This window comes from Medicago sativa, chromosome 2 (genome assembly GCF_051527215.1).
Source record: "Medicago sativa cultivar Bolivia chromosome 2, Bolivia_mono, whole genome shotgun sequence".
NCBI lineage: Eukaryota > Viridiplantae > Streptophyta > Magnoliopsida > Fabales > Fabaceae > Medicago > Medicago sativa.
The window spans coordinates 28,607,739-28,621,641 of record NC_140750.1 but is presented as its reverse complement, the minus strand read 5'-3'; the positions used below and the strand labels follow the sequence as shown (position 1 = coordinate 28,621,641).

Here is a 13,903-nt window from a genome sequence, read left to right as displayed (position 1 = left end):
TGTGCCTCTCGGGCCCCAAGATCTGGGGCTAGGATGAGTCCTGCTATGAATGCTTCATACTCTGCTTGATTATTGGTTTCCACGAAGGAGAATCTCAATGATACCTCTATGATCAAACCTTCTGCTCTTTCCAGAATGACTCATGCTTCCCAACCTTTGGTGTTAGAGGATCCGTAAGTGAAAACAGTCCATTTTGAGCACAGCTCGTTGGTTGGTGGCGTGAATTCCGCCAAGAAATTTGTAAATATTTATGCTTTGAAAGTTCTCCTTGCTTTGAAGGCTATATCAAATTCGGATAACTCTATGGACCACTTGGTCATTCTCTCAGCCAAGTCAGGTTGGAAAAGGACTTGCTTCAGTGGTTGATCCGCCCGGACCACAATAGAATGAGCCAAGAAATACCTCCTTAATTTCCTGGCCGCCACCATGAGAGTGAGGACCACCTTCTCGGTCTTCTGGTAGCGCGTTTCGGGGCCAGCTAAGGCCTTTGAACATAAATATATTGGACTTTGATTGGTGCCTACTTCCCTTACTAAGACGGCGCTGACAGCTTCGGCGAAATGGCCAAGTAAAGAAATAGGGTTTCTCCTGTCATGGGTCTAGATAGTATTGGGGGTTGTGCCAATATATTATTCAATTTTTTGAAAGCTTCATCTAAAAATTTGTAGATGATATTATATCCAGACAAACACTTTTTTTTTAAATTGTCTTATAATTAAGGATGGAGGGAATATGACACACTTAGAGAGTAAGTAAGTTAGAGTACATTAACATTAATTAATCATAGATAGATTACATCAACATTCCATATACTAGTTCAAGGAAAATGACATTCTACTATTACACAACTATAAAGCAGCAAAAGTCAAACGAAACTGACGGCTAACTTTTTTATTTTACTAATCAAATCTATGTGTTTAATGCTACCAGCATGCTTCCTCAACTTTGGTTGAAAAAATGACCAAATCCTATTCTCCAAGCTCTTTGCTGTATATTTAATATTCTTGTTATCAACCATAGCATCATCATTTTCAAGTGACAAAATGTAATTCTTCAAATATACCTTATAGATTGGTATAATACCTTCCACCAAATGTTTGCATACACATTTCCTCAATATCTCATCAGAGATTATCAAGTTACATTGCTTCTTGTAGCATTCATCAAAAGCTAGAGTAAAATTATTTATTCTCTTAGCTAAATCTTGACAAGTCATAGTCATAGAGGATGAAATTTCAAGAATAGTTTGAATATTTCCCCAACTATTCCTCAGATAAAGTGCTGCATAATATTCTTTATATTGTTCATGTGCTCTTAACCAAGAATCTCCCATCATATTCCCAACTAAAGTACCCTTTAAATTATAAAAATGACAATGATTATTCATCATAAAAAAATAAGACAAATTGATATCTTCATAGGCTTTTGACCAATTATCCAAGTTTACTGCAACCTCTTTAATCATGCAATATATTTGAGTAAAAAAAATAACCTCTTCATATACTTCATTTCTCCAACTAAGATGTATTTCCAAAATCTTATTCAAATGTGGCTTATACTCATCACAAAGAAGCTTGTTACAATAATCAGTAACAAAGCTTACCAGCTTAGGAACACTTCCATCTGAGGGAGGACAAGTTGGTCTTTGAAACTTCACTTGTTCTGAAAGTTGAAAGAAGATCTCACTAACACCATTAACAACTCTTGTGATAAGATCCTTTGTAACAATTCTAATTTCTTCACAAGCTTCCCCTCTAAAAAGTTGATTAAATTTTAGTCTGAGACCATTCAATACTTTAAACATTGACAACAAATTCAACAACTTGAAAGGATCATTTTTCCTCTCAGTAACAACATTTCCAAATTTGATAAATGAAAAGATTCCTAATTCAATAGCAATCTTTGCAAAACAACTCATCCATGCTTCTGAATCAATATTCTCAAACACAATAGTACATAGCTCGTATTCAACCTCAAGAAGTTTCACAACCACCAACTCCAAATGATTTCCCCATTTGTCTATGCAACTCTCCATTCTTTGTGCATCCTCAAAATCATTTGTTGAAATTTCAAGGTAGCTCAAATCCAAAGTCTTCAAACTTCGGCGAGCATTTGTACCTCGAACTTCAACAAGCATAGTTTGACACTTGTCTAGCCTGTTATTAGCATTTAATCTCTCAGTAATGACTTGTAACATCCTTGTTAAAGAACTTGGAAATTTCAAACCTTGTTTTGCGACGTCGTTTTGTTGATCATTGTGTGGATATAATGAAACCAATGGAAGAGGCATAGAATTTGCCGTTAGAAGTTTGTGAAAAGCCATCTCTAGCTTGTCAAGGGCAATACTGAGAATTCCTCTGTCGAGGCGAGCACTGTCCTCTATGGCCTGCAATTCTTGCAATACTCTCAAGGATTTGTTTACATTCAATAGGTAAAACTCATTGGGACCAATTGTTGTTTTGCTTCGTAAGAACTTAAAAACACTCTTCAACCAACTAGTTGCTAACTTGCAATTATTAGTGAGAAACGTCAATGCTTCTTCAAGCTTCTTTATGTTTGAGACGTATGTGAATAGATCAGAACTTGCGTCAATTGAAAGAGAATGCTCCAAGTGACTAACACATTGAAAAACCTTGAGGATTGCTGAAACAGAACATAGAACACTGTCTATACCGTGTTCAACATTAGAAAATGGATGATTTTGTTTTGAGATTGGTTTAAGTGAAGCTTGCATAGATAAACATCGTTGGTTAAGAAGCTCTAATCTTGAATTAGACTCATCTAATGCAGAAGAAATAGCTATTGATGTTTTCAAGCTACAAGTCAAGAACTTTATGGTGGCTTCAATGTTGTCTTTGTTTTCCATGTTAAAGATTGGAAAATTTAATGTATGTTTTGAAAATGATTACTTGTTTGGCTTTCTTGAGAAATGATTAGATTTCAATATGATGCTTGGTATAAAGAAGAAAGGTTATATTTGTTGATTTCTTGTTAATCGAACCATCCACTTTCTTCCACCAAACTCAACAAATGAAGTAAAAAAAAGGAGATAACTTCACTTGCAAAACAAACATCTAAGAAACCTCAACAACCATTCAGTAGAACTTCCTTGAATTGGGGTACCGTATGCTCAACCAATTTATCAGCCCATATATTTATTTAATCATAATTGTGTACTAATCTAACTTGAATTACCTCAACAATCTCCCAACCATCGCATTTTCTGATTGATGATAGGAACATACACTTTAATGGGTGAATTCTAGGGTGAGGGTCCAATTAAGTCCCTCACCGGTGGACCACTTATAATAACAAATAAGAACCATTAGATTAATCAAACATATACATCCTATTATACATTGTATACACTAGATCAAACACATCCCTAACCCTCCTCCTCTCCCTTCTCTGCTACCAAACGTCCATATCCACCAATGTTGCCCTTGCATTAACATTTCTTGAGGTGCTTATGATGGCAGCCATGGAGAAGATGAATCGAGGTATTTCCCCAAATGAAAGATCTTGAAATATTATTTGGACCAATGTAAAGAAACAGGTCCTTGGTTCATCGACACACCTTTATTTTTCCATTCAATTTTGTTTAAGAAAAAAGTAACAGCATTGAAAAAGATGTTGCAATGAAATGAAATCAAAAGAAATGAGAATAATTGCTTGCTGCTCACTTTGTTTTATTTCTAATTCACTGAAATCATTAAAAGAAATTATCTATGTATATGTTTTCCATTGTTGCCACATGCCAAGGCATCAAGGACACGAACACAGTTCAATTTAGGAAGGTTCAATTTCATTTTCTAGCCGCAACAATATCTTCTCTGTATGTTTAACTTACGCTACAACCGCGTATGATTTATTTAGATCTCCTATGAGTATTATGGAAGATATAGGGGGCATAATTGTGTGTAGCAATCTTTCAAAGTTCTATTTATATTTTTAAAAAATCTGAACCTTTCATCAAATCCGATGATGTATAAAAAGTGGTCCACCGGTGAGGGACTTGATTGGACCCTCACCCTAGAATTCAACTAATGTTATATTTTATTGGGAGGGCTTTTGTGAGGAATTTCAGGGGGAAAGTTGGCAGGAAGTTAACATAGAAAAATAATAGAATTTGGAAAGAAAGTTATTAGTTGAATTAACTGCAACAATTATTCACCCGACAATGGAATGAAAGTGCAGAAAAAGATTATTACACAAACATTCATATGACTACTTAACTGCATTTAAAGATTTATATAGCTTAATTATCTACAGTCATCTTTTAGAGTAAACTACCAAATTGGTCCTTGTCTTTGTACCAAATTCTCAAATTGGTCTTTGACTCTATTAATAACCCAAAATGGTCCCTGTCTTTGTCAAACGTTTCTCAGATTGGTCTCTGAATCTATTAGTTGTTTTGCATTTTAACCCATTAACGTACCAAATAAGATCCAAAAGGTATTATGCCATTAACCATTAAATAATATCCAAAAGACATTGAGTCATTAACACTCAAAATATAAAACAATTAATAGAGTCAGTGACCAATCTGAGAAACATTTGACAAAGACAGAGACCATTTTGAGTTATTAATAGCGTCAGGGACCAAATTGAGAATTTGGTATAAAGACAAGGGACCAATTTAATGGTTTACTCCATCTTTTAAGATTATCTTGTTCATTATATTACATTTCTATCCTCGTTCCCTCTTAAATTATTCCAGGAAAAAAAGAAACAGCACAACAAAAACACAAAAAACGCTGCACTCTTTAGAATTTGTTTTTTCTCAAAAAGTTCAACTTTAAAAATGATTAACTTTGAATGTGAACAGGAACCGTATAAAAACTATTATAATACTACTAATCATTCACACAATTAACTGCCATTATTACCGCTGTTTGTTATCCAGCCAAATAACCAAACTTGCTAAAAAATATTTATTGTCACAGTCACTCACCAGCACCGAAAGAAAATTACAGCACGCAGGATAACTAGATTACAAAGAAATCACAAGTTATACATCTAATTTCCAGGCCTTGCTAAAAGAACCTGTAGTCCGTTGTCGAAGAAGGCTTTAATTAAGGATGTCAAATCTCTGTGATGAACAGATTACAATTGACTAACCTGAGAAATTTCATTCAAAAAGAGACACTTGAAAACATTGTTGAAGAAATCACAACCTTTGGCAATACCTCCTTCTCCAACAACGATATCCATGTCATATTTGCAAGCTCGTGTACAATCAGGGCAGTAAGTCACCTGCAATATAAAATACAAGTCATACATGTAATGCCATAATTCGTATGGTGAAATGCATCCTAATCAGATAATTCAGTATTAAACAAATAGTACATTACAAATTTGTATTCTTGAATCAAGATGTTCAGGTCAATATAAAAAAATTTGGTATTGAAAGGAGCATCAAATGAGAACCACTGTTTCGGTTACCAACCTCTAGTAACTTAGGTTGGAAAGAGCTGTCTAACATGACATCTACACCGTAAATTGCCCTTGATGTTGGACTATGCATCTCAGGATGTGCAACCGCAGCTGCCTCAAACACCGATCGAATCATAGTCCTTACTCTTGCATGTATATCCAACCATTTAACTGCAAGAGATACAGAGACATGAATTTGTATAAAAAAATTCATTCAAAATATATAATATGCTCTGGAAGCCTCTAAAAATTCATCTATAGAATGTGGCAGCCCTCATTACCTTGATGTTCTTCCTCAAATTCCCTCACAAAATCCTTAATATTCTTGTGATTTATTCTTCCACGATAATTCTGAGAACATGCATTGATTGAATACGTTAAAACTTGATAAGAAAAAGGGAAGCACAACCAAACATCTTGTTGCTAAACAATATGGAATTCAAGACATACCATAACAGTGAAATGAGTTTCATACTCAAAAAGACTACTTTTGGCCAAAGAATATTGGTTGTTAGCTATCCTAACCTGAAATAAAACATAAAATTCATTGCCATTAGAGTTTAACCTTTTAAGAGCATAAGAATAAAATAAAGAAAGAAGAATCAGTATACCCAGAAACAATCTGACAGGAATATCTCCAAAGGGTGCATGCTCCGAACCAGTACTACATAACGGAGATCAAACTTTTTCCCCTGGAATAAAGCAGGTTGTTCAATATACTTCTGGCATATTTTTGGACCAGTTTCCATGAGTCGGATTATGGCTGTTAAGTTATCAGTTACAGTAGTATCAATAGTGCGGGCCATGTTCCAGGGTTTTAAGATCCAAAGGTTGTCTAGTCCTTCTCTTTTGCGTACATAATAGTCACCAATAAGTTGAGACAGATGAGTTTCAAGATTATAAGTAGGCTGCAACCATTGAGGAGATCCATGTGCCTGAAGCAAGATAAAACACCCAACCCCAAAATGATTCATTATTTAAAAAGCCTCAAAAGAGAAACCAACACTTCAATTCATTTGTAAGTGACTTGAAAATAAAATTAAATGTAGCATGCTCTGATGAATATATAATATATAATATAATACATATTTCTCTGAATGTATGATGGAATTTCACTAGAAATGCATAATGAAAACAGGTCAGACATTTGGGATAATCTCATCAGCATCAACATACAATGTTGATTAACTATAATATCACCTTTTGAATTGTTTCTGCTAAATGATGCTTCATGACAAGACAAGCCTCAAATGGAAATTGATTAATGTATTGCTGATCTGTTATTCCCGTAGCCTTCTTCAACTCCTCATCAACCTGTACGCAGGTCCATATTATATCTGCATCTTTTGGGTCCTTTACTGTAGCCAAACACATTCAAAAGAGAGGGAGAAGGTCAGAATCCAGCAAACTTTAAAAACGTGGAGGCAATCATTGAATCAAATATCCACGGGAATTTTATGAAAAACATAAGATGTCAATGCTTCTCAGAATGAGAAAAGGTTCAGATGAAACAAGGAAAATTCAATTTAGGCTCTTCACTTTTCAAGTTACATGATTGTTTAACTGTATATTATGAGTTGATGAAAGAGTTCAAGCATGTTGTTAGGAGCAGACCCAATTAGGAAAGCTTACATCAGTTAGGTCAAGGAACCCTGCTAGCCAAGCACAGTCTCTGTTAGGAAAGTTGTTAGAGTGGTTAATTAGTTAGGCTGTTTAATAGAGGCAAAGAAGCTAGAGGAAGTTAATTAGTTTTGAGTGGGACTTAGGAGAGACCAGCTCAAATACCTGGGGAAGACATCATTATATGTCATCCTGCTCATCTTGACCTGGATAACCATTCATCCAGAGTTAAGTTAGGAGGAATTATTATAAAACTTCCTCATTTTCCATTTGTATGCCTCCATATATTGAACCAGTACCTATCAACTAGTACTGAAGCTCCCAAGAAATGGGGAACTTTGTGTAGACTGATCAAGAAGTAAATTCAAGAAGATTTGCAGAGGAGCGCTTCGACACAGAAAATGATGGGCGTGGAAGCATTGGGTGAACATTCCGACATGAGGAATGCTAGCAACACTCACTTTTGAACACTCTCTCTAGCACTCAATCTTTTATTGGATGGAATCAATGTATGTCTCGCCATTATATTTCCAAAGTATAGACCCACAATGATTTAAACCAATAAGAGAGTGAGTATTAGAGAGAGTGCTCAAAAGAGAGTGTTGCTAGCACTACTATTCCAACATTGGTACAAGTAGTGGGAGGTTAACAATCCTAAGGAAACCTGGGAAAGCTTCTGAGAGGTGAGGTGATGTTCAAGAAAACAGATTTTAAGATCAAGAAAAGTGTTAGACATATCAAAGGATTGACTCCAAATATAGGTAGTAGGTGACCAGAATTCAGAATGATCACCATAAGCTGTGACTCACCAGAGCATTTCCCTTGTAACTGCCTTGACAGGCTGTAACCGTCTTAATTGGCAACTGCCAGTCACATGGGGAATGTTAACTGACATGTGTCAGTTAACTAAAGGGAGTCAGGAGGATTCTATATAAAGACTCATCATTCATCACCTTTTGTAGTCTCATTATGAAATAGATTAACATTTCAGTTGAGAATTCAGTTACAATAGAATAGCAAAACCTCTCAAACTACAAACTCTATTATGGTATCAGAGACAGGATGTAACCGTATTAACTGGCAACTATCAGTCACATAAGGAATGTTTTTTTAACGGCAAATGTTAGTAATTGTTAGAATAGTTTTTCTCCTTCGTCCGGGTTCGAACCCACCACAAACACACCCCAACCACCACCACCACCCCGTAAGGAATGTTTACTGACATGTGTCAGCTAACCAGATGGAGTTAGGAGGAGTCTATACAAAGACTCAATCATCTCTTGTAATCTCATTATGAAATTGATTAACAATTCAGTTACAATAGAATAGCAAAATCTCTCAAACTACAGACTCTATTGAGACAAGATGCTACTGCACCTACTGGCTACTGAGAAGATCTTAAGGGGGTTATTATAGAAGAAAGTTCAGGAATAATGAATCAGCCTCTATTTGCTAGAGAGGCAGTACTTAGGGGCCAGTTAGAGTAGTTAGTTTCTGCTATGGGCAATCAGTAATCTATAAATAGCTTCCCCGGCCCCTAGATTAGGCATTCTGAACTTTATTAACAAATTGACTGGCTTATTCCGGGGAATCTATAAATAGCTTCCCCGGCCCCTAGATTAGGCAGTCTGAACTTTATTAAGAAATTGGCTTATTCCGGTGAGGAAAGTAACCCTTTTCTTTCTGTTATCAATAAACCTTTCGGTTATCAATAAACTCAGGGACGAATAATTCCCTGCTTGTGCCTTTTTCAACGCAACCTAACAAAAAGGAACAAAAGTTGGAGGAGGATATGTGATAAAATTTCATTATTTTCATTCTGTTAATCTCTATACTTTATTAAGAAATTGGCTTATTCCGGTGAGGAAAGTAACCCTTTTCTTTCTGTTATCAATAAACCTTTCGGTTATCAATAAACTCAGGGACGAATAATTCCCTGCTTGTGCCTTTTTCAACGCAACCTAACAAAAAGGAACAAAAGTTGGAGGAGGATATGTGATAAAATTTCATTATTTTCATTCTGTTAATCTCTATAATTTAATCCAGTGTCTATCAGATGCATAGAGTCCACTTACTGATTGCAAACTCAGGATGTGTCAAGTACTCTTCCACGTGAGGTATATCTGTGTATACCCGTAAAGGACGCCCATCATGTGGGCGAATACTTCTGCTCTCAGAGGACTGCACAGTGGGTGGCATTAAACTGGTGGATTGCAATCTCTGATTGTACTTCTCATACTCCTGAAAATAATAAAATAATTAGCCTCAAACTTCCCTAAAACTTTCGTGTGGTACAGATATGAATCATAATCTGCCTTAGTAATAGAAGAATTACTTGGATAAAATAGTTCTCTGGGGTATTGAACCAAGCAGTAAGTCTGGCAGAACGTTGTTTATCTTCTCCAATACCAAGAAGAAAGTCACGAGTGCATTCATCGCCTTTCCAAACATTCCGTGTTGGCCATAGAATAGAAAAGCTGTGAAAAGTGGGAGTTATTACTTACAGAGACTAATTTAGAATTATCACAAATCCAGAGGGCATGCCATAAAATACATGTAATTCATAAAAAGGATGGAGGAGAAGTTTCGCAGTTAGAAGTCATTAATATGAGCTACACAGGTAATTAAGTTATTATATATTAATGAGCAAGAATTACAGAGCAAAACCTATAATCGAATTTTTTTATATAATATTTTTTTACAAATCATGCAAGCTCAATCATATAGTAAAGCAGAAAGTAAAATATAGTAGAAAAGCAAAATATAAAAGTAAAATATAGAAGAAAACCTCACAGCCGATGCTAGATTGCCCTCTGGCATGAAAAGAAAAGGTGCCACTCTAAAGTTTGGCTCATCACTGTGCCGCAAAGCAGAACCAAATTCATCCATCACGTACCTAGAATTATCCAAAACAATGGGATGTTAGTTTTCTTTATTGTTGGGAAATTCCAAATTGATCATATGTTTCATATAATGTACTGACCCAACAATTTGAATGGTTAAACATTGACCCATTGATTCGAGTAGGGTCACAACAATAATTTACAAATCAGACAACCTTGATGAAATTGTGTATTTCAACAAGAAGTGCAAAAACACAACTTAAAAGCATTTACTGATTGATAGAAACCTAGTGCTACATTAGAACCAAGAAAGTAAAACAAGTAAAATGAATGTCATACCATACAGAGGTTTCGTCTAACTTTTCTTCATCAGCAAGTCTATATGTCATTAGATATTGCCACATTGCACTTATAATACGGTCATGAATAGGCTCATCTGGAGTCCATTCAGGAAAGCGAGGAAGAAGCACCGAATCAATAACATGCTTTCCAGTTTCCAATATTTTGGATGCAGAGATACCATTTAGTTCAGCAATGTTTGGAAGAGATTCCAGAATTTCAATGGCACTTCCTCCAAGAGGACCAGGAATATCAACCTAAAATTTGCTCAAATTCCCAAAGGCCAAAACACTGGTTACCAGAGAATGGACATACAAAATTAAATAAATAACAAAGGCAATTTGGGGCTTGAAAAATTGTCATAATATAAATCAAAGTACCTCCAACGAACGTAAGCAAGAGAATCTCCTCAGCAGATCTAACAAGTCGGTACCTGAGCTTTGCTCCAATGGATTTACACGAATGTTCAAGTACGAAAGGGATGGCAAACAAATGGGTGAAAAGTCCTAACAAAATGAGGGAATCGTCAAAATAATTAGATCAAAACATACAGATATGGGATAGGAAAAAATGAATTGGCAATGCCATGTGTTTAAAATCTTTTTAGTGATTATGCTTCATTTACCATTTTGTAATTATCAGATTTTTTAACTCAGTACAATAATATGCTCAAGTCTATCTGTACTTTTAAAACATAAGCCAAGAAGATAGAAAATAAGCATAACAAAAGGTTCAACCTTGTTGATCAGATTGTGAATGTTTCTATTTGAAAGATCAAGCTTAGATACACTCAGCAGTGGACTGTCAGCTTGATCAGCATTAGATGGGTTATCCTTTCCATATATCTCTGCGCAAAAGCCCAAAGCCCACTCCCCAAAATTGCTAGTGAAAGTTGAATTATAAATCTCCAGTTCTGGTAACTCCTTAAGAATAATACCTGCAAGATCACCATCACTAGAAGTAAAGTAATTTAGTTCTCCTTAACAGCAAGAACTTACCAAAAAGGAATATGTGGTTTAAGAAATTTTTAAAATATGAAAAAACTTACCAATTCTGAAGAACTGGATTATTGTTCAGCCAGAGTCCTTTGAGATGTTTAAATTTGATAACTTCTTGAATAATCAGTTCAGGTCTTGTAAGCTTGTTTCCATATAGGCTAAGTGCCACTAAATTCTGAAAGGGAAAGGGGAGGATCGTTTATCAGAATTCAAATTAAATAATCATAACAAGAAACATGAAACTAAAATTGGCTTGCAACATCTAGAATAACAGGATCTGAGATGACAGGAAAATTGAATACTCCGACGATAATTAAATAACACTGTCATCGTCTCTTATTATGAGACCCGCAAGCAAAATTTACTCAGTATTAAGAAAAATAGCTGTAACAATAAATCTGTCCAATTTGTGTTACTTCCTATAAATATCCTCACAATTACTGATATCGTAATTATGAGACCCGCAAGCAAAATTTACTCAGTATTAAGAAAAATAGCTGTAACAATAAATCTGTCAAATTTGTGTTACTTCCTATAAATATCCTCACAATTACTGATATCGTAAGAGTGAAAAAACAAATTTATGTTCCACAATTGTAAATTAAATAAGGAAATTTTTGTAAGGTAATTATTAGTGCATGTAAAATTTTGAAAAGAGTCCTATATTAAGGGACAAGGAAAATATCAAAAGTCTTATTTTTTTTTTAACAAAAGTCAATAGTGAGTCTTATAGTAACAGACAAAGGGAGTAATAATGTCTGCCATCTTGCCACTAAAATTCAATTCATATCATATAGTATAACATTCCTAAGTTTAATGAGCATGATTTCTATTTGCTGAATGAACAACGACGTCACACTTTCAAAATAATAGAACCTATAGAAATTATTACTATAAAATAAATATGAACAAAATATAAAAAACAAGATAAAGAGTTACGGACCGGGAATCTTGCAGGCAAGTCCAATGAAAGAAACATATCATCATCAATATCAAGACCGTCAAGCTCCAACCACCTCAATGTACCATCACCTTTCTCTTTCACCTCTCGAACCTCACTCTCCAACATTTCTACAACACTAACTTTATCTCTCGAAACTTCATCATCAACACCATTCACCTCAGTTTTGCCATCCAAATCAATATCCACACACATCAAAGAACCCATCCTCTCTGCCAATCCCGGAACTTCACGCAGCTAAAATCAGCAAAAAGAACAACAAACAACAAAAAATCAACAAAATTAACGCAAAAATGAAACCCTACTACTACAACTAAGCCTTATATCCCAGTAAGTTGGGTCGGCTACATGGACAAAATTACGCCATAATGTTAGTGAGTAAAAATTAAACCCTAGAAATAAAAAATTAGTGAGTTAACAACCAAATTAGTCCCTAACATTCTAAGACACTTTGAGATTATGAATATCTCAAAATGATCACTTAATCTATTAAACTATCAAGTTTGTCCTATAATATAGCTAACCACTTACTATCTATTAGCTCCCTATAGTTTAACAACTAACTATCAATCAATTTGGTCCTCATATTTAACCACCTACATTTAATTTAAGCTATGTTTGGATAAACAACTTAATTTGCAACTTATAGCATAAGTGCTTATTGATTTATGTACAAGTCATTTATGTACAAAAAGATAAAATAATGTTATTTTCGTATAAGCTACAAATTATTTTTCATTAGTTATGTAAAACTAGTGTTGCATGAAGAATGTGAAGAAGGTTTGGACCTGTTTGTAAGCGTCGGAGAGTCTAAAAGTCCAAGCATGATCAACGAGGAAGACATTGGAGTCTTTAGCCATAGAATCCGAAGTCAAAACGAGGCGTCTCATGCGATTCTCTTCGCAAGGTTCGATCTGGAAATGCTCGCCGCCGTCGAAGGTTTCGGTGGAGAGTTTGTGGAAGAGACGGCGGTGGAGGGATTCCGGTAAACCCGAAGCGGCGAGTAGAATTCCGTGAACTTTGGCGAAGTCTTCGAAGGTTTCGATTCTCTTTGTTGTGGTTGCCATTGCTACCATTTCTTCTTCTGTAACTGTTTTGTTTTGCTTTGCTTTGCTCTGTTTTGCGCTGTTATGCTGTGCTGGTTTTGAAGTGTGAAGTGAAGTGAAGAAGCTCGGTGGTGGAGTGGTGTGAAGTAATTGGGCTGGGCTTTTTGGATTGGGCTTTACTATTGGAATGTTTGGCCCATGTATGCAAGCCCGGTTTATTAGCGGCGTTCTTTTGTTCCCCAAAAATACATAAATTGTTTCGAAGACAACTCCCGATCGATTTTAGATGTGTTTGATCTGCTAAAAGATTAAGGACAGGACATGACAACTTTAATTGTGCAATGTTTGATTTATAAAATGTTTTAGGGACAAGACAAACTAGAGGCAAAGGACCAGGCAAAAACTGAAATTTTTGTTCCTCACTAAATCAGGTCACAACTTTTTATCCCACATACAAATTGTCTAAAATATCAAAATAGCATTATGTCCACCAAAAATTGTATAAGACAAAATATTATTCAATACCATAAAAGTTTGTCTTGTGGTGTTTTGTCTTAAGTTTTTTTTTTTTAAGAGAAAGTTTTGTCTTATGTTGTTTTGTCAAGAACTTACTATTTAACAAATTAAACGCAAAGGTTTCGGGTTAACTCCTGAATCTTA

At 35.2% G+C, this 13,903-nt stretch overlaps 1 protein-coding gene and 1 pseudogene across 1 annotated transcript; both read right to left on the bottom strand.

The window, feature by feature from the left end:
- Positions 1 to 749: 749 nt before the first annotated feature.
- Positions 750 to 3,010, bottom strand: LOC146946024 (exocyst complex component EXO70A1-like; annotated as a pseudogene).
- Positions 3,011 to 4,863: 1,853 nt separating this feature from the next.
- LOC146946023 (tubulin-tyrosine ligase) lies at positions 4,864 to 13,348 on the bottom strand. Its single transcript, XM_085744269.1, has 15 exons — positions 12,986 to 13,348; positions 12,180 to 12,434; positions 11,287 to 11,411; positions 10,976 to 11,192; positions 10,619 to 10,744; positions 10,239 to 10,495; positions 9,845 to 9,952; positions 9,392 to 9,533; positions 9,132 to 9,297; positions 6,637 to 6,794; positions 6,048 to 6,371; positions 5,887 to 5,961; positions 5,718 to 5,787; positions 5,450 to 5,607; positions 4,864 to 5,256 (listed from the first exon to the last, which is right to left on the bottom strand). The coding sequence occupies exons 1-15, from the start codon at positions 13,271 to 13,273 to the stop codon at positions 5,107 to 5,109; spliced, it is 2,619 nt and encodes an 872-aa protein (XP_085600395.1). The 5' UTR covers positions 13,274 to 13,348; the 3' UTR covers positions 4,864 to 5,106.
- Positions 13,349 to 13,903: the final 555 nt, after the last annotated feature.